The sequence below is a fragment of the Helicoverpa zea genome, chromosome 30 (genome assembly GCF_022581195.2).
Source record: "Helicoverpa zea isolate HzStark_Cry1AcR chromosome 30, ilHelZeax1.1, whole genome shotgun sequence".
Taxonomy (NCBI): domain Eukaryota; kingdom Metazoa; phylum Arthropoda; class Insecta; order Lepidoptera; family Noctuidae; genus Helicoverpa; species Helicoverpa zea.
The window spans coordinates 2916751-2940962 of record NC_061481.1 but is presented as its reverse complement, the minus strand read 5'-3'; the positions used below and the strand labels follow the sequence as shown (position 1 = coordinate 2940962).

The window sequence follows — 24212 nt, the reverse complement described above, 5'->3', positions numbered from 1 at the left end:
TTACAAACTTTTTCTTTTTATTGATAGAAAATTGTACAGCGCATGTAAAGAATTGGTTCCTGACATAAAACTTTCTATAAATTATTTCAGAATGACTTCATTTTCCCATCTTAACATGCAAGAATGCGTTTTTGTGCCAGACATAGCTGATATAAACAGTATATGCATTTGTTGCAATTCACAAAATGCCTTACTACTCAATTTGAGTACCTGTAAACATAGTTCGTTTTTGACGAACGACTTAAAATTAGAGGTAAGTTTCTTGATTATAATTCTAATTATATTCTTTTTGAGTTATTCTAGTAGTATTAAGCTAGTTTAGCTTTATTTTAAGTGATAAATTCTTAAGTATAGGAATGACGTTTCGTATTGGCATCGTAATGACATTTAAGAAAAATAAGATGGCTGACCATTGTATTTTTTAAATTATTTTTTATTTATTTCATTTGCTTAATGCAATGCTTTAATTCTTAAGAAACATAGTTTTAATCTATAACTGTTTATCTGCTAAGCCTCGAGACGGTGGCGTTGTGTTGCGCGCGCCTCTCTTAGTGGAGTTTGCTGTGGCCGCTGGGCGGCCACAGAGGCTGACGGGGCCCGCCTTCGAACATCTGGCGGGCCAATACCTGTCGGGGGTGCGGAAGAATGCTTTGGCGATACCCGTGCCCTCGACAATAGGTAATAGAAGGCAACACTGGGTGGGTTTTTAGCCGGTAAGAGTCCGGCACACCCCCTCCACCGACCCCAGGTGGAGGGAAGTTCATGAGGACTTTCCCCCTGCCAAAAAAAAAAGCCTTTTCCCAACTATGTTTGGGGTGGGCTTCTAGTCTAACTGGATACAGCTGAGTATCAGTGTGACACATAAAGTGACTACCTATCTGACCTCCTCAACCCGGTTACCTAGGCAAACTTTCTGCCTTCTTCAAATATAAGCCGGGACCCACCAGTTAATCGTGCCTTCCGAAACACGGAAGAACTTGTCTCAACAAGATGGTCACCCATCCACGGACTAACCGCGCCAAGCGTTGCTTAACCTTATGATCGATTGATCCGCGCGGCTTTGACTTAGGATGCATCTACACGGTGCAAGTAGCTTGCGCATGTTGTGGTACTTGCGCGGGTTATAAACTTTTTAAAAAGGTGCGGGACCAGCAACTCGCGCATGTACCGGAGCAAAATACCCACCCGTGTGCTCTTGTCACTTGTCGCTTGCGCATGTTAACTGGCTCTAGTTACATGCGCCGTGTAGATGTACCCTGAGCCACGGGCTCTTCCTACCTATAATTTATGACTGTTTGTTACTTACTGGTTATAAATTACCTAAGTCTTTTCATAGAAAACTCATTTCATTTCAGCTGGACCTATCAAAGACGTACATATGTGTATTCTGTCATCATACATTGAAAAAAATAGAAAAATTCAAACAGCAAGTTGCAGAAAGCGTTGCCTTACTTCTGGATCAGGTAAGGAGAAGAAATCTCTATGTTTTTATTCAGTCTCTACTAGTTTTTTTAACGACGTCAAAAATCATCAAATGACCCCTCCCGCTGTGGGTTAGCAGCGGTGAGGGAGTGTCAGACTTACTGACTAACAACCGTCGTGTTCCGTCGTAGGCCTTTAATGTACCAGCGCCGCGGTAACTCGCGCGAACAATCCCGCGGTCAGTGGGTCGCCCGGCTCCACTAGACCCTGGAATTATAGTCTCGGATTTTTGGAAGGCGAACGTAGGGCCGAAGCCAACACGCTAAAGCCCTTTTGAGACAACTCACACCGTATATACTACTAGCCGTTTTCCCGCGGTTTCTCGCGCCTCCCGTGGGAACTATTGTGCGTATCGGGATAAAATATATAAATATATAAAAAAAAATATATAATAAATATATAGAGAGTAGCTTTACAACAGTGAAAGGATTTATCAAATCGTTTCAGTAGTTTTCACGGTACGGACAGTTATTCCCACGGGAAACGGGAGAAACCGCGGGAAAACGGCTGATATAGTTATCGGCACGGATATTGAGCCCTGACCTTCACCTGCGCAGAAGCGATTTATTGCCTTGTGTACAGTGCGCAAAGCGATCCCCACTCTTTCGCCGAGAGCTCAAATCTCAATATCCGTGCCGGTAACAATATCACACACATGTAATGAAAACTCCGCTTTCCAGACGACACCATTAAAAATAAACAGGCTACATAACCTGAAACAGTCTACAGTCGAAATAACAACATCAGACCAATATACCTTCAAAGCAAAACCCGATTTACAATACGAAAATACAGACCAAGACTGTCACATTGAAATTTTGACAGATGTCAAAATTGAGTACGAATCAAGCGACGAAACTGAAATTCCACTTTCAAAATTGAAAAAGGAAAAAGAAGGTGATAAATATGAAGGGAAAATCGCGGTTATTATTCTTAGTGAAGAAGAATTGAGAGAAGAGAGAGTGAGAATGAGTAAAAATGAGAAGTATTTGAAGCTTCCTTTTAAATGTGATAGTTGTGTAGTGGGTTTTGATCATGAAGTTAGTTTGGTCAGCCATATGGATAAACGGCATAAGAAGGTAAGTTTATTTAATAAGGATAGTTATAATTTTACTTAAGCGACATACGTTTGATATCCAACTAAGATTCAATCACGACTCAATGAGGGCTATCGTTTTTTGTTTAACCAGATGGCGCCACTTTAGCGTGAGGTCCTAAACTACGGCCACCAAAGTTCGTATATGAGCGCCAAAACTTATATCTACATTAGATGATCTTAGATTATACATAATAGGGTAGGGTGGTAGCCATTGAACCACCAAAAGTTTGGAGATCTCTAGCGCGCTCGTTTTTACAGTCTAAGAAAATATTTTTGTTTCAAATGATAGGTTATTTAATAAGCTGCCAAATTGTGTTGAAATAAGTGGAAAACATTTGCTGTTGCCTAATTTATACATGTTTTTTTAAAACATGAGAAATGGTTCATAGCGTACTCCCAGGGGTACACAAAGAACCGGGGGGGTGGTACTAAATGAACCATGTGGTACACAATGAATCACGGTAATATAAAAAAAAACATTATTGTTTGTTTTAAAGAAAAATAAATACACTATTTATAACTTTTTATAATTATTAAGTTTTGGGTTATACATACGTTTAAGAACCAACAAATCAGCCTTAAAACTTAATTTTTAACAATAATTATGAACATCTTAAAAGTTACGCACAAACTCTTTCCGGGAAAAAAGAAAAATCATTTTGTACTTGTATATTTATATTAATTAAAATGCTCTTAGCATTATAAAGTCGACGTGTTTTTATCACAATCAGACTTATGTTTTTTTATTGTCCAAATCACAAATTGTAACAATCAACATTTCTTTATGCTGTCTTCATGTTGGGCAGTAAGAAATTTACTTGCATCATAATGGGGCTCTAGTCTACAAGACGGATTGTTCCTGTACTTTGTTTGTGACATATCTCCGCACAAACACTTCGTCTGTCGCAATACTGGATAGAGAAGGTTGCAGTTTTTGCTGCTTTTCGAATGCTTAATCCCGACAAGTGTTTTTTCTATACCTCTTTGTGTAGCTTCCGCGGTGTGATACCCTTATTTACGTGCTTTCCTCCCTACCGTGTTTCGTCCCATGCTGAAATAGACGAATAATGGTAATTAATTATAGGTACTCACATTAACACTTACACACTGAGGTTAACTGTCTAATAATACTTCCCACCTGTTCATATATCATACAAAGCACTAAGATGTGGTACACAATACACAATGAACCGTGGTTCATTGCTTACCCAGGATAAATGGCTCACAGTGTACCCACCCCCTCTTAGGAAATGTTAGGTCATGTTTTATACAAAAAACGTTGAGAATTAATTCCAAAAAATAGTCTCAGACAAGCCTAATGATCTACATTACACATACAATTCACACATAGTTAAGTAAGAGTTAGATTATTAAAGTAACAACAAAAAGTAACTCACCTTTTTTTGTCGTTTTTAGGGTTCCGTACCTCAAAAGGAAAAAACGGAACCCTTATAGGATCACTTTGTTGTCCGTCTGTCAGTCTGTCTGTCTGTCTGTCTGTCTGTCTGTCTGTCTGTCTGTCAAGACCCTTTATCTCAAGAACGCGTGGACGTATCAAGCTGAAATTCACATGAAATACTCAGGTCTATTGTCCCTTTAAGCTGTGAAAATATCAAACTTCTAAGCCAAGCCAATCAAAAGATACATCCGATTATGTCGAAATTTTCAACAAATTTTCGACACTCGCAAAGGAATCAAAACCTACAGGATACTTCCCGTAAACTCAGAGTCTTGAAATTTGGCATGAAGCATTGTCATTGTTGTGTAATGAGTTTTTATATGAATAAATCAGTTGTTGTCAAGCACTGACGTCTATTACTACATGGTGACAGCGGTGATGAAAATTTTTTCAAAATTTATTATAAAATACGTATTTTGGTGCAATTTTATCGACAAAAATAATGGAACACGCTCGCCCACCATCCGAGTTGAGTTTGGACGGCGGTCCTGCAAGCCGCGCAGAGGCGTGGAAACGGTGGCGACAACAACTCACGCTGTTCCTGAAAGCTTCGGGTGCCTATACAGAGACTGCTGGGGTTCAGGCGAGTCTACTGGTAAATTTAATTGGTCCGGAAGGTTTTGACATATACCAAACATTTACGTTCGATAAGGAGGAGGATCGAGATGATATCAGAATTTTACTTGAGAAGTTCGATAGTTTTTTTGTTTCAAAATTAAATATTACACTAATTCGATACAAATTTTTCACTCGGAACCAAGAGGAAGGCGAATCAATCCAACAGTATGTTACTGCGTTACGCCTCCTTTCGAAAAATTGTAACTTCAAAGAGCTTGAGGACGAATTGATCAAAGATAGAATTGTGTGTGGCATTCGAAGTTTAAGGGTGAGAGATCGGCTGTTGAGATGTGAGGATCTGAATCTCGACAAAGCTGTAAAACTATGCCAAGCCGAGGAAATATCCAGGGAATCCGAGCAGCAGATGGATGCTGTTGGCACGAGTTCGGGAGTGGCGCAGGTGGACGTGGTTGGCGCGCAGCGGCGACGAGGTCGCGGGAGTGCCGGTGGCGGCCGGCGAGGCGCGCGCAGGGGCGCAGCGCCCAGCCCGCATCTATGTGCTCGCTGCGGGGGCCTGTCACCGCGCTGTCAGGCTGGAAATTGTCCAGCGAATCAATGCACGTGTTTCGTGTGTGGAAATCGTGGTCACTTTGCGAAGGTGTGCAAAGCGAATGCGTTTTATAAAGATGGTGGTACAGCGCGCGTATGCGACATCAAACACCGAAGTGAGTCAGAGTCGGATGATGGTGATTCATTTTTTATTTCCATGATTGAGGGAAACAAACGACTAGGTGAGTGGTTTGAAATATTATCGTGTGGCAGTGGTACCGAGAAGTTCAAACTTGACACTGGTGCCGACATTAATGTTATGTCATTTGAGAGATTTTTAGAATTAGGTTTAGATGTTAGCATTTTGAAATGTAATAAAGTTATAAAGTTACAATCTTACAGTGGCGATGTAATACCGGTAAAGGGAACGTGCTATATAGCTTGTGTTTATAAAGGTAAACAATATGAACTGAAATTTGCTATAGCCGATATGAAATGTCAGAGTCTGTTGGGACGGATATCGTGCATACAATTGAATTTGATTAAGCGGATTCATTCATTAAATTTGTCTCAATATGATGACTTGTTCGATGGTATAGGATGTTTGCCTGGTAAATATCACATTGTGATAGATAAGTCAGTACGGCCTGTCATCTCAGCAGCGAGGAAAATACCACTGAGTTTACGGGACCAGTTGGCGGAAGAGCTCAAGCGAATGGAAAGATATGGGGTGATCAGAAAGGTCACACATCCAACTGACTGGGTGCATCCTTTGGTCATAGTCGCTAAGAAAAATAATACCATTCGTGTTTGTCTAGACCCGCGGGAGCTGAATCGCGCAGTTCGGCGCGCACACTTTCAGCTGCTCACCGTGACCGAGCTGGCGGCACGCCTGCACGGCGCCACGCACTTCTCCGTGCTGGACGCTAACTCCGGTTTCTGGGCGGTGCAGCTTGATCAGGAGAGTGCTGACTTATGCACGTTTATCAGCCCATTCGGGAGGTACCAGTTCTTACGCTTACCATTCGGAATAAATTGCGCTTCGGAAGTGTTTCATGGTAAGATACGCCAGCTTCTAGAAGATTTGGAGGGCGTTGACAGTTTTATTGATGATATTATAGTCTGGGGAAAAGATAAAGAGGAGCACGACAGAAGACTTGATGCTTTATTAAATAGGGCTCGTGAGATAAATTTAAAATTTAATAAAGCTAAGTGTAAGATAGGAGTTCGGGAGGTAACATATTTAGGGCATATATTTGATCGGAACGGCATGAGGCCGGATTCCAATAAAGTAAAGGCTATAACGGAAATGCCAGAGCCTACGGACAGAAAAAGTTTAGAACGGTTTTTGGGTGCCGTCAATTACTTGTCTAAGTTTATACCAAAATATTCTGAATTGGCATTACCACTAACTAACCTCCTTCGTAAAGACACGGAGTGGTTGTGGGAGTGCGCTGAGCGCAGTGCATTTCAGAGTTTGTGTCGAGCGGTGAGCAGCGCGCCGGTGCTGGCGCTGTACGACGTGAGCGCGCCGGTGCTGGTGTCGGTGGACGCGAGCGCGCACGCGCTGGGCGCAGTGCTCATGCAGGCGGGCCGCCCCGTCGAGTTCGCGTCACGCACGCTCACCGACACGCAGCGCCGGTACGCGCAGGTTGAGAAGGAGCTCCTTGCCATTGTGTTTGCATGTGAGAGGTTCCATCAATATATTTTTGGGAAGAAACGTGTTGTTGTTGAATCCGATCATAAGCCATTGGAGAGTATTTTTAAAAAGCCGTTGATGTCCGTTCCAGCACGCTTACAAAGAATGATGTTAAGAATACAAGGGTATGATTTAATTGTGAGCTATAAACCGGGAAAGTACATGTTTATTCCCGATACACTGTCGCGTGCACCGTTGCCTGATTTATATGAGGATAATATAATGAGTAAAAATATAATGTATCAGGTAGCGATGATTGTTAATAACATTCCTATTTCATGCAATAAACTATGTGAAATAAAAAAGGCATCTCGCGATGATAGAGAAATAAGCGAGCTTATCAAGTGCATTAACTCGGGTTGGCCGGAGCACAAATGTAAAGTAGAGGATGTTATTAAGCCCTTTTGGTCGATGAAAGAGGAATTGTATGAAGTTGATGGTGTGGTGTTTAAAAACGATATAATTTTAATACCTTCTTCTTTACGGGGTGAAATGTTACGGGTCGATCATGAGGGCCACCAGGGTATAGACCACTGTAAGCGCCGAGCGTGCCAAGCAATATTTTGGCCAAACATTTCTCGTGACATTGAGTTATTTGTTAAACGTTGTTCTATATGCCAGGAATGTTTAAATTCGCCTGCCAAGGAACCATTATTACCTGTGGAGATTCCATCGATTCCGTGGAATAAAGTTGCATCTGATATTTTTGAATGGAAGAGAAAGTATTTTCTTTTGACTGTGGATTATTATTCTAGCTATGTGGAAGTTTGTGAGTTACCGAATATAACGTCGGCAAGCATTATAAAAGAAATTAAGCAAATATTTGCGAGGCATGGCATTCCTGAACTACTTGTCACAGATAATGGCACACAGTACTGCAGTCGCGAGTTTAGACGATTTGCACGGGAGTGGGGGTTTACTCACATAACATCATCTCCTAACTATCCCCAATCAAATGGGAAAAGTGAGCGCGCAGTTCAGACTGTCAAGTCAATGCTGATTAAATGTTTAAGAGATAACAGTGACTTTCAGCTGGCCTTACTTAATTATAGGAATACTCCAAGAGATGGTCTTAGTTCCCCATCACAGTTACTAATGAGCCGTCAGTTAAGATGTAAGTTACCAGTTAGTGTTAATATGTTAAAACCAAAAGTAGTTGAGGAACATGAAACAATGTTGCAGAAGCAAATTATTTCTAAAAGGTGGTTCGATAGAAACACTAAAGTTCTTCCGGAACTAAAATGTGGAGACGAAGCTATTTGTTTAAATGGGAAAAATAAAAGAACAAGATGTAAAGTTATAGGGCAAGCGGGATTTCCTCGTTCTTATTTTGTTGAGACAAGCTGTGGCAATAAAGTAAGGCGCAACCGACGACATTTGATAAAATGTGAGCCAATCCCGGTGGCAATCGATGTGGCACCTGCTTCCTCTGATCAGGAAAGAGGTATTCAACCTAATGAGAAAGATGCAGCAGGTCCTTCAGTAACCTCGAGCGGAATCCCGCCTGGTCCATTGACTAGGGCAAAAGCTAAACTATTTACTAGTATTGAATCTTTATTTTAGAGTCTTGTTTAATTTTAATTTTCTTTCAATTAATTGTGTTAGGTTTTTGTTCCCTGAGAATTTTAAGATTTATGTTATTTAAAGATTTATGTTATTTTAAGGGGGGAAGTGTATGTGTGTTATGTTCTTAAAAGGGGAGTTGTTGTGTAATGAGTTTTTATATGAATAAATCAGTTGTTGTCAAGCACTGACGTCTATTACTACAGTCATATAATGCAAATATAGGAAAAATTACGAAAATCTCATTTTTTTAGTTATATAACGTAAAAAAAATATTTTAATAAAATGAAACTTACTACCTTATTTCTCACAAACGAATAAAGGTATCAAATTGAAATTTATACCAAATACTAAGGTCTATTGTCCCTTTAGGCAGTGAAAAAATCAAACTTCTAAGTTAACGCGGTCAAAAGATACAGTAGTTATACCGACACCTTAGACGAATTTCCGTCACACGCTAGGGAATCAAAACCTACAAGGTACTTCCCGTGAACTCAGAATCTTGAAATTCGGCAAGAAGCACCGTTATATAGCACAGATAAAGGAAAAATTGCGAAATGAATAAATTTGAAGTTACATAAAATATTAAAATATTATCAAATCTAATCAAATATTTTCCTCATTTCAATGGGGAATTTAAACGACCAAGTTTGACGGATTTGAGAAAACATTTCTTTGTAGTAAAAGAGTATACTCGCCGTTTATTTCCATTGTCATCAGGTCAGGATCTGATGATGGAAATCCTGAGAAATCGAGGGCAACTATCAGAAATTGTAGGCATGCATAGGATTAAAACTTGATTCTCAGATGTATGTCAGGTGATACTAACAAACAGTGAAGGTTTAGAGCTTACCTGATGATGGAGACGTGAGAAAGTCGAGAGAACTCCTCAACGGTATGTTTTAGTAACGTCGTGTTTGGGCTTATATTATTCGTATTGACGAGAACTTTTCACAAAAGTTAAAAATAAAAACTTTTTACACAAAAAAAAACAACTTCTAAAAACAACAAGAAAACTGTTTATATGCATCGGTCTAGATCTCGGTGGTTAAATAAATATAGATGCATTCTCTAGACACCGACTTCTAGACCGATGCACCTATCATCTTTTTAATTTCTTTCTTGCTTTTGTTTTCTTGTTGCTTTTTTATATGTTTAAAGTTGGATTTGTTTGTAAAATGCTACAAAATAAAATAAAGCCGACTTTATAAAACAAAGAAAAGGACAGAATTCCACTTTTGTCAAGGCTCTAGAAACGTAAAGCCAGCAGCCCCGAATCCTACTCTCTAGCAGTAGTTGTTACAATTCGACAGTTACAAGTCGTCAGGCAGTTTCGAAAAAAACCTGAAACTGGGGCTCGTTAGGTGATTAATCCCTCAAATTAAAAGATCCCATTAGTACTGAATTCTCACCACCTAAAATAAAATAAGTTCCAACACAAGGTTACGTTATAAATTGTAAAGGAGTTCCCATAACTATATCTGATATTTGCTATCGATCCCACAATGGCAGTCAAACTTATCTATGTGGAAAGTCTTCGCCAATACGAATAAAATAAGCCCAAACACGTGGTAGTTGCAACATACCGTTCAGGAGTTCCCTCGACTCTCTGTAGTCTCCATTATCAAATCAGCTAAAAACCTTCACTGTTTACCAGTAGGTACCCTCAAAAATACACTCACATGTCTGGTTTTGACTCGATGCGTGCCTACAATATTCAAGAGTTGCCCTCGATTTCTCAGGGTTTCCAGATCCTCATCAGATCCTAGTCATCCGAATTGACATCCTCCTTCTTTATGAAAAGTCTTTAACAATAAAAACTAGCATTGCAACCTGTACAATCCTTTTAAACTGCTTGTCTTTTATATTTTTCAAACGATCCTGGACATTCGTCTCCATGGAATTTAATTAATAATTTTTTAAATAAAATATTTATATTCAAAGAAACGACATACCATTCTCCACGATTTAAAACTACTTTGATTCATGTCCGCCAATTTTTACAAAATGGGTCAGATATGCCCAATGACCTTAATTAGCTATTTTCAATCAGATTTCTGAATGATGACTACAAAATGTTGTATATAAATAACTTTAATAAAATAACTTTTACAAGGTACTGGCCTACTATTTTAGTTATATTATAAAATAAAAAATATTAACTATTTTGGTCTCACAAAATAATCATAACTATGATTGTTCTAAAGTGAACGGTTGGCGCGAGACTCACTTTTTATCTATACAGGATTTGTACGGAACCCTCGGTGCGCGAGTCCGACTCGCACTTGGCCGGTTTATTTCTTGAGTAGAAGACTAAGACGCGGCTCACAGGTGAGTATATCGCGACAGACCCACGGCGAATAGACCAAACTTCTTGACGTGGCAAGGGAGTCTCGACATAATTTTTGCGCGAGCTAGCAACGTTAGGTATGGCCGGTAGGTACTATGGTTCATAGTGTACACGCGGTTCATTGGCTACCACCCTACCAATATTATAGTGTAAACGTATTGGCGATGCCAGTATTGCGCAGTGCCGTTTTGATCGGAAAAGAAAGGCGGACATAAGTTTCCGAAAGATAAAAGTGTGTCAAAGCAGCGATATTTATAGATCCGTAATCTGTATTTGCCATAATTAATCTAAAGTATTGTTAAATATTCGCAATATTAATTTAATCAGAAATATAAACTCGCGCGCGTAAATAGCGATATTTGACGTTTCGAAGACCTCACGCTACACAAGCGCCTCTAGCGGAATTTCATACGAGATATTTAAGTTAATATGTAGGTAATAAAAAAATAACAAATAATGTAGAAACCCCATTTTCTTTCAGGTCAATAAAAATAGTTTTCAGTGTAATATTTGCAAATCCATATTGAGTACAAAGCCCTCGTATTATGAGCATACAAGAAGGCATTTTAGAAGGTTAGTGTACATTTTATATTTTGACGTGAGAACTTCAATGCTTTTGCTGTGAAAATACGGTCGAATTAAGAACGTCCTCCTTTTTGAAGTCGGTTAAAAAAAGTGGCTTTATTCATAGAACACACACACAAAACAGCACTTTTCGAACGTCAAAAGAAAAATTACAAAAGACTGCCCCCAAAACGCCCACCCTTCACCACTTCCTATGTGTTTTTGCTGGGAAGAAGTGGCGCAACAAACTCCCCAGAAACACATGTCTGTCTGTAGGTTAAAATAACCATATTTCAAACAAATGTATACCTTCTACCCTTCCGAATAAAGTCCAAATAATTTTATCTATATCCAATATCCTAGAAACTCGAATGCATAGTATGTCGTAAGAGGTACAGTCAACTTCAGGTCAGTGGTAACAGTTTTATAGGAAAATCGTACTTATTACTATTGAGTCAAGGTGCATGACAGTTACCACTGATGTGGAGTCTACTGTACAATCATATTTCAGACAAATTTAGACCTTCTACCCTTCGTAATAGAGTCCAATATCCTACAGATTGGAGTGCATGGTATGCCATAAGAGGTACAATCATATGCAGTCGGCAGTCCAGCATTATGATGAACAACACGCTCCGGCTGGGGCTGGCATACAGCGAGGGTACACTTGTAAAGAATGTGGCTTTACTACCACGTAAGTATAAAATAGATATGTATATTCTTTACTAGCTGTTTCCCCTTTTAGTTGATGTAAGTCGTAGTGGCCTAGTGGGTAAAGCCCACTAGCCCGGAGTCTAGAAGTTGGCGGAGTTACCCCCCCGTGCTTGGGAGAGCACGTGGCGCCAGCATCCCCGAATGCTACTCAGTACGTTATTACAATTCCACGTCAGAGGCCGTCAGGCGGATTGGAGAAAACTGACACCAGGTGACGCTAGGTGAATCCTTGACCTGCAGCCCACTCGATAAGAAGTGGGTAAAAAACCAACCTCTCAATTACCCAATGAAAGATTGACCCAAAGAAATTTTATATGTTAGTACGCCCACATGAGATTTTTTTAGAATCCTCCATCCAATTAATTTGAAACTAAATCACCAATCAATCAAAACCAATCTTTCAAAGATTGGTGTTGGATTGCCAAGGAACGTCACTGATCGTTTTGATTGATGTTACTCTCGACCTACGAGGAGGCGCCTGACTTACCTGCTTTATGGCATCTCAATTATATTTCCTTCCTCCCTGTCTAAAGACTTTGTACTTTTTTAGTGACTGCCTACTCAAATGAAGATATATATCTAGGTATTTGTAATGTTGTATATCTATTTACAGATTAAACCGTGCGTACCGCTATCATATGGACAAACACAAGGAGAAGCAGAGCTGCAACATATGTGGGGCTTCCTTCGTCAGTGCTAACGGTCTTAAAGTTCATATGCTGTAAGTAATCTATACTAATATTATAAAGCTAAAGAGTTTTTCTGTTTATTTGAACGCGCTATCTCAGCAAGTATGGGCCCGAAAAAAATATTTCAGTGTTACATAGCCCATTTATCGAGGAAGACTTTTTATCCGAGTTCGTGCAGAGGTTTCCACGGGATGGGGGTGAAACCGCTGGCAGAAGCTAGTTTAATAGAAATGCTTATTATGCACTGGCTGTTTCACGAGGTTCCACCCGTGTGACGTGGGAACTGGGAACTACTGCCTGTATCGGGAATGAAATATAGCCTATGTTATTCAGGAAGAGTGTAGCTTTCCAACAGTGAAATTATTTTCAAATCGGTTCAGAAGTTTCGGAACCTTTTTTTGGGTACAAAGAATCAAAAAATGTAGCTGAGTCCCGCGCTTTCACCCGCTTTCCGTGGAACCTACGTCCCGTTCCCGGATAAAATACTGTTTATGCTACTCGGGGATACCACCCAGGAATGAATGATTTTTTGCAAATTGGCTTCTTAAAAGTTTTTTAGGATACAAACAAATAAATATTTCCTCTTTATTGTACAAGTAGATAGTAGAAGTCAGATAAGTTGGATGAGGGCTGCCCAACAATGGGACGATTGGCGTTCATTGAGCTTCGTTCAGCAATCTACGTCAATTGGTTGATATGATGATGCAGTAGATAAGTTGAAGTATGACTAGCATTAGATTTTAGATTTAAACATCATAGATTTTTCAAGGTTCTTTCCTATTGACAACAGCACGGTTCACCAACAATCTTCCCGGGTGTACAAATGCGAGTACTGTAACAAACAGTACAGCGCTCGCTCGGGGTACGAGGCTCACCAGCGCAGTGTGCACGGAGAGCGATCATAGAGGACACTGTTTATAACCGTTGCCATGGTAACCGGATAGGGCAGTCGCTCCTTGTGGTACACTGGTACTCATACGTTTAGATAGGAAGCCGACCCCAACATAGTTGGGCAGAGGAGAGATGATGGATTAACTCAAAAACTACTAGATAGATTTTAAAAATTCTTTCACTGTTTCAAAGCTACACTCTTCCCTAATAACATAGGCTATATTTTATCCCTTTACGAGCAGTAGTTCCTTTGCAGACGCTGGTTAAAACCCGTTAGTCATTCTATGATTTTCAGGATTTTTTATCCGTTTTTCCAGCACGGTTCACCAACAATCGTCCCGGGTGTACAAATGCGAGTATTGTAACAAACAGTACAGCGCTCGCTCGGGGTATGAAGCTCATCAGCGCAGTGTGCACGGGGAGCCTGATGATAGAGGGTTCTGTGTTGAGTGTAAGACTCACTTTAGGACGAAGAAAGGATTGGCTCATCATTTGAGTACTCACTCGAGGCATGTTAGTGAGAGTGATAAGAGGTAAGTGTATATTATATTTTTTGTATAGTATTTTATGGGCCTAATGCCCGTTTTCACTAACAATCGTAACGTTTCCTAACTAAGTGTCACTTAGAATAAGGGCTCCCTCAATAATAAAGGATATAAGGGACACTTAAACTTTGATGAAACCGAAATTCGTATTAAGTGTTCCCTAAATGCCCTTAGGGAATCCCTATATAATTATATTGGTGTTAATAGGCATTACGCGCTTTCTATAGGAACTGTTTCCCGCACCCGGCTCAAATGAACCTTAGATCCTTTCTTAGGCTTTAGACTTAACTACGCGTTAAATTTCCTTTAAATCAGTTTAGTACCTAGTTATAAAGTGAAAGCGAAACCGACAGACTCAGTTGTTTTGGCATACAGGCATTTATAAAATAAGTAAAGATTTGTAAATGGAAAAATAAGTGTATATTAGAAGTAGTAGTATAGTACAAAAGGGGTATCATATAAAATTCTTAGAATTTGGTAAATATAAAAGCTTCACTCAGACCCCCTTAAATGTATCGCATGTTTCGCGAGGCCTTCGAGGCCTCTTGAAACTCGGAGTCGTTTTTTTTTCAGTTTATTCGTTCAATACGGTAGTTTTCTTGAATTTTCAATGGATATTATTTAAATCGAAAGTCTTATCCTTAATATTGTGCAGGTAGCTGTAGGTTTTCCAAAAAAATAAATACCCATTTATAAGATTGAGTACAATATTTTTAATATAAGTTTTCTAAATCAAAGTCGAAAATTTCTCCCTATATCCTGATACTAGAATTGTTTCAAATACTGTGTTGTTTTTTTTTCAGATTTATTTGCGACGAATGCGGCGCTAAGTTTGTAACGAAGACTAATTTACAAGTGCACATCAATTGGGAACATTTAAAAATTAACACACATAAGTGTAGTAAATGCACTAAGGTAAGAAAACTTTACATAAGTAGGTACTAGTGTTACAGTGAAAATCTACTTCTAAGTTGTTTCTTTTATAAAAGCGAAATTAAGTTTGTTTGCACAAAAACGGTTGAACCGATTTGGGTTTGGCACAGTAATAGTAATCTTGGAAAGATAGAAGCTATCCGGATATTGCAAGTAGTTCGAGACATAGGCAAAACTTTTCTATTCGACAGTCATGATAATTTAACACTTTGCGGAAAAAAAATATAACAAACGGAGAGTTATTCATTATTTTAAAGCTTTTCATGCCTGTCAAATCTTGATAGATTACCTACCTATGTAAAATACGGTGGAGTGATGACTTGCGCAAGACGGCTGGCAGGAGCTGGATGCGAGAAGCCGAAAATCGTCGCGTGCACTTGGAGAGGCCTATGTCCAGCAGTGGACTGCGATAGGCTGATGATGATGATGATGTAAAATACTAGCTTCAGCCAGCGGTTGCACTCGCGTCCCGAGAGAACTGCTGCCCGTACCGGGATAAAATATAGCCTATATTACTGAAGCTTTCCTAGTGAAAGAATTTTTCAAATCGGTTCAGTAGTTTCGGAGCCTTTGTGGTACAAACAAATAAATAAAATAATGTTTCCTCTTTATTATATTACCAGGAATTTGGAAAGCTCTTCATGCCATTGATAGATTCTATGACATAATAAATGTTTGTCTACAGGTGTTCAAAAGCCGCTCGGATCTGAATCGTCACGTGACGTACGTACACTTGAAGAAACGTCCGCCGCGCAACAAGATCTGTGACTACTGCGGAAGAGGTTTCACTGTAAGATATTATATTTATGTTAAAGAACTATAATATTGTATTTCATCATCATCATCATCATCATCTCAGCCATAGGACGTCCACTGCTGAACATAGGCCTCCCCCTTAGATCTCCACAGATACCTGTTGGAGGCGACCTGGGGCCCGATTCTCCTAAGTTAATAATGTCAAAATCGAATAGAAATCGTACCATATCGGTCATTCTGCTACTAATATAAGACCAATCGTATTCCAACGACATTCGATTGGTTTGCGATTGGTCTGACGATTGGTCGACTGCTATTTCGGTGATTTTGGTCTATACGGTAGTTTGCTCTACAATCATATTGCAATAGTTAATCATTTGCAGACAAAATAATTCATTATTGAATGACAGAAAAGGATAAAAACGTTTATTTCAAAGAAAAAATAGCGGAATGTCACATACGTATCAATCGTAATTGAGTCGGGATTGGATCGCAGTCGAACATGAATCGTATGTCGCTTAAGTAAAATTAGGAGAATCCTGCCCCAGGTATCTTTGGGTAATCGGTGATCATGTATAAAAAATTAATAAATTGAGAACTACTCCTTTTTTGGAGTCGGCTAAAACTAAAAATTATTAACAACACATATTTTATCTAATTTCAGACGCAAACGATCCTACAATGCCACATCCGCACTCACACAGGCGAGCGTCCACTACAGTGCGCTCAGTGCAGCGCCACCTTCGCACACTCCGCCGCGTTATACACGCATACTAAACTCATACACAAGAGCAGATAGATATTATATAGTAATATAAGATAAAGGCAACAAAATAATGTGTTTTATTTAATAACTATTAAGTGAACTCTAGACCTACAATAACATTGCGCAATCTGCCTATATCTATGGTCAATCTAGCACACTACGTAGGTAATATTGCGCAATTTTATTGATAGTCTAGGCTGCTGCTTACTTGTGTCTATTACCTACTTTTGGAGGCCATGCAAGTCTTTATAAAACTTAGGAGGCCTGTAAGTCGACGTTAAAAGAGCCTTTTCTTCTTCGGTCGTCCAGGCTGCCCCCTGTGGCTATTATTTGTTGAGGCTTCGTAAGTCTTTATAATACTTAGGGGGCCTGCTAAAGTTACTTATATCTAAGGGGTGTTTTCTATTAGGTTACTATTAGTTTAAATACATATCTACCTAAATCTCAGGGTGCCTGCTAAAGTTACTTGCTTTATTTGTTATCCCCAAGAGATTGTAGTGACTAGGTATTGGTACAAGTACATATCTATCTAGTAGCAGGTTGTATGTGACATCCGCACTCACACGGGGGAGCGTCCACTACAGTGCGCTCAGTGCAGCGCCACCTTCGCGCACTCCGCCGCGCTCTACACGCATACTAAACTCATACACAAGAGCAGATAGATATTATACACATAACTGTAATAAATTACTACAAAGAAATGTGTTTTATTTAATTACTATTAAGTGACCCCTATTAAGTGACTTAAAATAATATTGTGCAATAAAAATCATTGCGCAATCTTCCTACATCTATGGTCATTTGGTCAATCGAGCACACTATGTAGGTTATATTGCGCAATATAATTGATCGTCTAGGCTGCCCCTTACTTGTAACTATTATTTTTGGAATCTTCGTAAGTCTTCATAAAACTTAGAGGGGCCTGTTATAGTTACTTATATTTAAGGGGTCTTTTCTATTAGGTTACTATAAGTTTAAATACATATATATGTAGCTAAATCTCAGGGGCCTGATAAAGTTACTTGCTTTAAGGGGTATTTTCTATCTCCAAGAGATTGTAGTGACTAGGTATTGGTATAAGTACATATCTAGTAGCAGGTTGTATGTGACATCCGCACTCACACGGGGGAGCGTCCGCTACAGTGCGCTCAGTGCAGCGCCACCTTCGCTCACTCCGCCGCGCTCTACACGCATACTAAACTCATACACAAGAGCAGATAGATATTATACATAGTAATATAAGATAAAGATAACAAAATAACGTGTTTTATTGAGTAACTATTAAGTGACCTCTAGACCTACAATAATATTGCGCAATCTTTCTATGTCTATGGTCAATCTAGCACACTATGTAGGTTACATTGCGCAACTTTATTGATCGTCTTAGCTGCCCCTTACTTGTAGCTATTCTTTTTGAAGGCTTCGCATATTGCGCAATCTTTAATATCAATCCTTTACCTTCTGTCAATTTTGCATACTGCCTATGTAATATTGCGCAATTTTATTGATCGTCTAGACTGCCCCTTACCTGCGCGTGTGTGGAGACCTCGTAAGTCTTTATAATATTAAGAGGGCATGCTAAAGTTACTTACATGAAAGGGGTATTTTTATATTTCCAAGAGATTGTAGTGACTAGGTATTGGTATAACTACATATCTAGTAGCAGGTTGTATGTGACATCCGCACTCACACGGGGGAGCGTCCACTACAGTGCGCTCAGTGCAGCGCCACCTTCGCGCACTCGGCCGCGCTATACACGCATACTAAACTCATACACAAGAGCAGATAGATATTATATAGTAGCAATATAAGATAAAGACAACAAAAAAATGTGTTTTATTTAATAACTATTAAGTTACCCCTACAATAATATTGCGCAATTCTTCAATATGAACCCTATACCTAATGTCAATTTACTTACAATAATATTGCGCAATAAAAATTATTGCGCAATCTTCCTATATGTATGGTCAATCTAGCATACTATGTAGATAATATTGCGCAACTAAATTGATCGTCTAGGCTGCCCCCTATGGCTATTATTTGTTGAGGCTTCGTTACTCTTTATACAACTTAGGAGGCCTGTTAGTCGACGATAAAATAGTCTTTTCTGTCAATATTCGATCATCCAGGCAGCCCCCTGTGGGTATTATTTGTTGAGGCTTCGTAAGTCTTTATAAATCTCAAGGGGCCTGCTAAAGTAACTTGCTATAGGGGTTATTTTCTATCTCCAAGAGATTGTAGTGACTAAGTATTGGTATAGCTACATGTTTAGTAGCAGGTTGTATGTGACATCCGCACTCACACGGGGGAGCGTCCACTGCAGTGCGCTCAGTGCAGCGCCACCTTCGCGCACTCCGCCGCGTTATACACGCATACTAAACTCATACACAAGAGCAGATAGAATCTATCTGTAATAATATCTGATATTATACACAAAACTAATAAATTACTACAAAAAATGTGATTTATTTAATAACTATCAAGTGATTCCTAGACCTACAATGTCATTGCGCAATCTTCCTATGTCTATGGTCAATCTAGCACACTATGTAGGTAATATTGCGCAATTTTATTGATCGTCTAGGCTGACTCTCACTTGTGGCTATTCTTTTTGAAGGCTTCGCATATTGCGCAATCTTTAATATCAATTCTTTACCTTCTGTCAATTTTGCATACTGCCTATGTAATATTGCGCAATTTTATTGATCGTCTAGGCTGCCCCTTACTTGCGGCTTGTGGAGGCTTCGTAAGTCTTTATAAATCTCAAGGGGCCTGCTAAAGTTACTTACATAAGGGGTATTTTCTATCTCCAAGAGATTGTTGTGCCTAGGTATTGGTATAAGTACATATCTAGTAGCATAGCAGGTTGTATGTGACATCCGCACTCACACGGGGGAGCGTCCACTACAGTGCGCTCAGTGCAGCGCCACCTTCGCGCACTCCGCCGCGCTGTACACGCATACTAAACTCATACACAAGAGCAGATAGATTTTATAGTAATATAAGATAAAGACAACAAAAAAATGTGTTTTATTTAATAACTATTAAGTGACCCCTAGACCTACAATAACATTGCGCAATCTTTCTATATCTATGGTCAATCTTGCACACTGCCTATGTAATAAATATTGCGCAATATAATTGATCGTCTAGGCTGTCCATTACGTGTGTCTATTACTGTCGGAGGCTTCGTAAGTCTGTTGAACTTAGGGGGCCAGCTAAAGTTTACTATTAGTTTATAGCTAAATCTTAGCTAAATCTCATGGGGTCTGCTAAAGTTACTTGCATTAACGGATATTTTCTATCTCCAAGAGATTGTAATGACTCGGTATTGGTATAAGTACATATCTAGTAGCAGGTTGTACGTGACATCCGCCACTCACACGGGGGAGCGTCCACTACAGTGCGCTCAGTGTAGCGCCACCTTCGCACACTCGGCCGCGCTATACACGCATACTAAACTCATACACAAGAGCAGATAGATATTATATAGTAATATATGATAAAGACAGCAAAATAATGTGTTTTATTTAATAACTATTAAGTGATTCCTAGACCTACAATAATATTGCGCAATTCTTCAGTATCTATGGTAAATCTAGCACACTATGTAGGTTATATTGCGCAACTAAATTGATCGTCTCTAGACTGCCCCTTACTTACGGCTATTATTTTTGGAGGCTTCGTAAGTCTGTATAAAACTTAGGGGCCTGCTAAAGTTACTTATATTTAAGGAGTATTTTCTATTAGGTTACTATTAGTTTAAATACATATCTAGCTAAATCTCAGGCGGCCTGTTAAAGTTACTTGCTTTAAGGAGTATTTTCTATCTCCAAGAGATTGTAGTGACTAGGTATTGTTATAACTACATATCTAATAGCAGGTTGTATGTGACATCCGCACTCACACGGGGGAGCGTCCACTACAGTGCGCTCAGTGAAGCGCCACCTTCGCGCACTCCGCCGCGCTATACACGCATACTAAACTCATACACAAGAACAGATAGATATTATATAGTAATATAAGATAAATACAAAAAGAAATGTGTTTTATTATCCATTAGGCCACTCCTTAGTCCTACCATAATATTGCACAACATAAGTCATTGCGCAATCTTCCTATATCTATGGTCAATCTAGCACACTATGTAGGTTATATTGAGCAATTTAATTGATCGTACAGGCTGCCCCTTACTTGTAACTATTATTTTTGGTGACCTCATAAGTCTTTATTAAACTTAGGAGGCCTGTTGAAGTTACTTATATTTAAGGGGTCTTTTCTATTAGGTTTCTTTTAGTTTAAATACATTCTATTATTCTATTACTAGCCTATATTGTCCTACTGCTGAGCAAAGGCCTCCCCATCCCGTTTCCACAAAGTTTAAATACATAACTAGCTAAATCTCATGGGGCCTGTTAAAGTTACTTGCATTGCGGGTTTTTTTCTATTTCCAAGAGATTGTACTGACTAGGTATTGGTATAAGTACATATCTAGTAGCAGGTTGCATGTGACATCCGCACTCACACGGGGGAGCGTCCGCTACAGTGCGCTCAGTGCAGCGCCACCTTCGCACACTCGGCCGCGCTATACACGCATACTAAACTCATACACAAGAGCAGATAGATATTATGTAGTAATATAAGATAAAGACAACAAAATAATATGTGTTTTATTTCATAACTATTAAGTGACCCCTAAAATTACAATAACATTGCGCAATAAATCATTGCGCCATCTTCAATATCAACCCTATATAATAAACTAGATGGTGCCCGCGACTTCGTCTGCGCAGGTTTAGTATTTCGAACAATATGTTTACAAATTGTAGCCTATGTGTTATTCTGATTTATAGGCTATATTATTGTAAAGTTTCATTAAAATCCATTCAGTAGTTTTTGCGTGAAAGAGTAACAAACATCCATACATACAAACTTTCGCGTTTATAATATTAGTAGGATGTTGCGCAATACGTAATATCAAGCAATTTAATAGATCGTCAACTGCCTTCGACCTAGTAAGTGTTCATAAAACTTAGGAGGCCTGTTACACCATTACACGGTTCCGGCTTTCATTTGAACATCTTTGGTGGTCGTTACGGTAAGTCAGAAGCCAGAAAGTCTGACAACAAGTCTTACCAAGTTGTATTGGGTTGCCCGGGTAACTGGGTTGAGGAGGTCAGATAGGCAGTCGCACTGGTTCTAAGCTGCATCCGGTTAGACTGGAAGCCGACCCCAACATAGTTGGCAAAAGGCTCGGGAGATGGTGATTACTCGACATGCGTATGACTTTAAATGGCTAATTTCAGAATTGTAACATTACGTGGCGCAAACTTTATTTCATTTTTATGTAAAACAATTGCTCAATTTCATATCAAGGCAATAAATAAACAATAAATCATATTACTTTATTACGCTCGACAATCCGACTTGACAAGGCAATGTGGAATGGAAAGTAAAATATAAAAAAAACGGATATAATTATTTGTAGAAACATGAAACTTTTTATTATTTTAGCCTGCATAGGCTTTGGTAAGAACTTTAATAATATAATCTGTAGTAATATGATAAAGAGGAATAATTTTAGACCCTAAAACAACTGAACTAATTTCAAAAAATATTTCTCTCTTTGAAAGCTGCACTATACCCGCGTAGCATCTAGGCTATATTTTTTTTCGGGTACGGGAAGAAGTTCCTCGAGACGCGGGTGAAACCGCGGGAAACAGCTTGTTCATTATAGTCCTACTATCTCACTAATATTATAAGTGTGAAAGTTTGTGAGAATATATGAATGTATGTTTGTTATTCTTTCACGCAAAAACAGCTGGAGCGATTTGGTTGAAATTGGCGTGTAGTTAAGTGATACCCTGGATTAACACATAGGCTACTTTTTATCAACACACCACGCGGGCGAAGCCGCGAGAGGAAGCTAGTATACTTATATAATGATGGTAATATTGATTATTCCAGCGGCTTCAGTCGACCCCTCACCTCGGAGCGTGAACGTGGCGCTAGAAACCTCCTTTCTCTTCGAACCCAAAGACGCCAACGAAAACATATCATTCATAAAGAACATTAAAGACTTTTTGGACAAACTATACAAAATATTGGCGCCACAGACGAAGTACCAGAAAAAGTTCCGTTCAGAAACTGACGTTGTCGAGCAAAAACCGGAAAGAAAGTGGGGCTTTTTCGATTGGATAAAAAGTGCTGGGGAGCAGTTTTTGAATATGACCGCTCCTAAAATTGAGGCGGCTGCTTCCGTTGTCCAGACTGAAGTTTCAAAGGTGGCCGAACAGGGGGTCAATGCTATTAAAGACGTCATGCCTGAAATGCCTGAAATGCCTAGTTTCCATGATGTTATGCCCGATATGCCTTCGTTCAAAGCTAATGATCACGGGGAATCTAAGGTTTTCAAGACAAATGGAGATAACATTAAAGAAAGCATAAAAATTATGCTACAAGATGACAATGAGGCTCTCAATGAAGTAGCTAAAAAAATGAATCAATATTACACGGAAGAAGAAGTGAAAAAACTACACAAACTTTTGCGAAAATTCACAAAATATTTGGACGCTGACGTTGACACGTCCAAAGTTATCAAAGAGATATTTCAAGTAGTATTTTTGGATAAATACAAAAGTCTTAATGAGACTGCTAAAGCTAATTTGGTTAAAGACTTTGAATTCTTATGCGATTATATGAAAGCGAGTAAGAATACTCAGTTGAAAGCGCAAACTAAAAAACAGCCGTCTACGCCATCAAATCATTTAGTATTACCAGAAGTCCAATTATTATTTGGTGAAATATTAAATCCGAGTAAAAATCCACAACCGCTTACTGCTGAAAATAAAGATTTAAGACGAACCGATAAGAAAAAACATAAAAAGGATGAAAAGAAAAAAGGTCCTACCCAATCGCAAATTGTCGTAGACAATCTAGAACTTATTGTAAAATCTCTTAAACCACAGCCTTAAATAATAAACTTAAAGCTATTTAGATGTTTTATTTGAAAAAAAAGCTCATAAAAAAACAAATGAATCAACTTTTTTTGTAATAAATAATATTTATTTCTCACAATTTGAATGTGTCCAGAAAATATTTACTAGCTAGCTTTTGCCCGCGACTTCGTTCGCATGGAATAGTGACTTCCGGCATATTTTTGGTTTGACCAATAGATGGACGCTATATGTCCGGAATAAATTTTATTTTTTATTTTTATATATTTTTTTTGAAATAAAAACTATCCTATGTCCTTTCTCAAGTTCCAAACTATGTCTGTACCAAATTTCACACAAATCGGTTCAGTAGTTTAGGCGTGAAGAAAAGACAGACAGACAGACAGAGTTACTTTCACATTTATAATATTAGTTATTATAGGATTATAATTAATGAGCATTTGACAATACTGATCACATTTTGTATACAAATATTACAAGAAATCCATATGGTACATTTTTTTTTTATATGTACATAGTTCACGCCAATTTGACTCCAATTTTTTTACTAATGTGGTCAAAGAAACCAACTTCAGACAAGCAAAAGCTATTGCATAATAAAGCGCTTCCTAGACGCTCAATTTAATTGCGCAATAT

General features: G+C 38.9%; 1 protein-coding gene across 2 annotated transcripts; it reads left to right on the top strand.

The window, feature by feature from the left end:
• The first annotated feature begins 19 nt into the window (after positions 1-19).
• On the top strand, positions 20-16685 carry LOC124644619 (zinc finger protein OZF-like). 2 transcript variants are annotated; one of them, XM_047184107.1, is made up of 10 exons: positions 20-253; positions 1356-1463; positions 2163-2561; positions 11241-11332; positions 11883-12017; positions 12651-12758; positions 13935-14150; positions 14966-15077; positions 15781-15885; positions 16516-16685. In XM_047184107.1, exons 1-10 carry the CDS (start codon positions 92-94, stop codon positions 16648-16650), a joined length of 1572 nt encoding a protein of 523 aa, XP_047040063.1. In that variant the 5' UTR covers positions 20-91; the 3' UTR covers positions 16651-16685. The 2 variants fall into 2 exon arrangements, with proteins under 2 accessions (XP_047040063.1, XP_047040064.1); XM_047184108.1 differs by lacking the exon at positions 15781-15885.
• The last annotated feature ends 7527 nt before the right edge of the window (positions 16686-24212 follow it).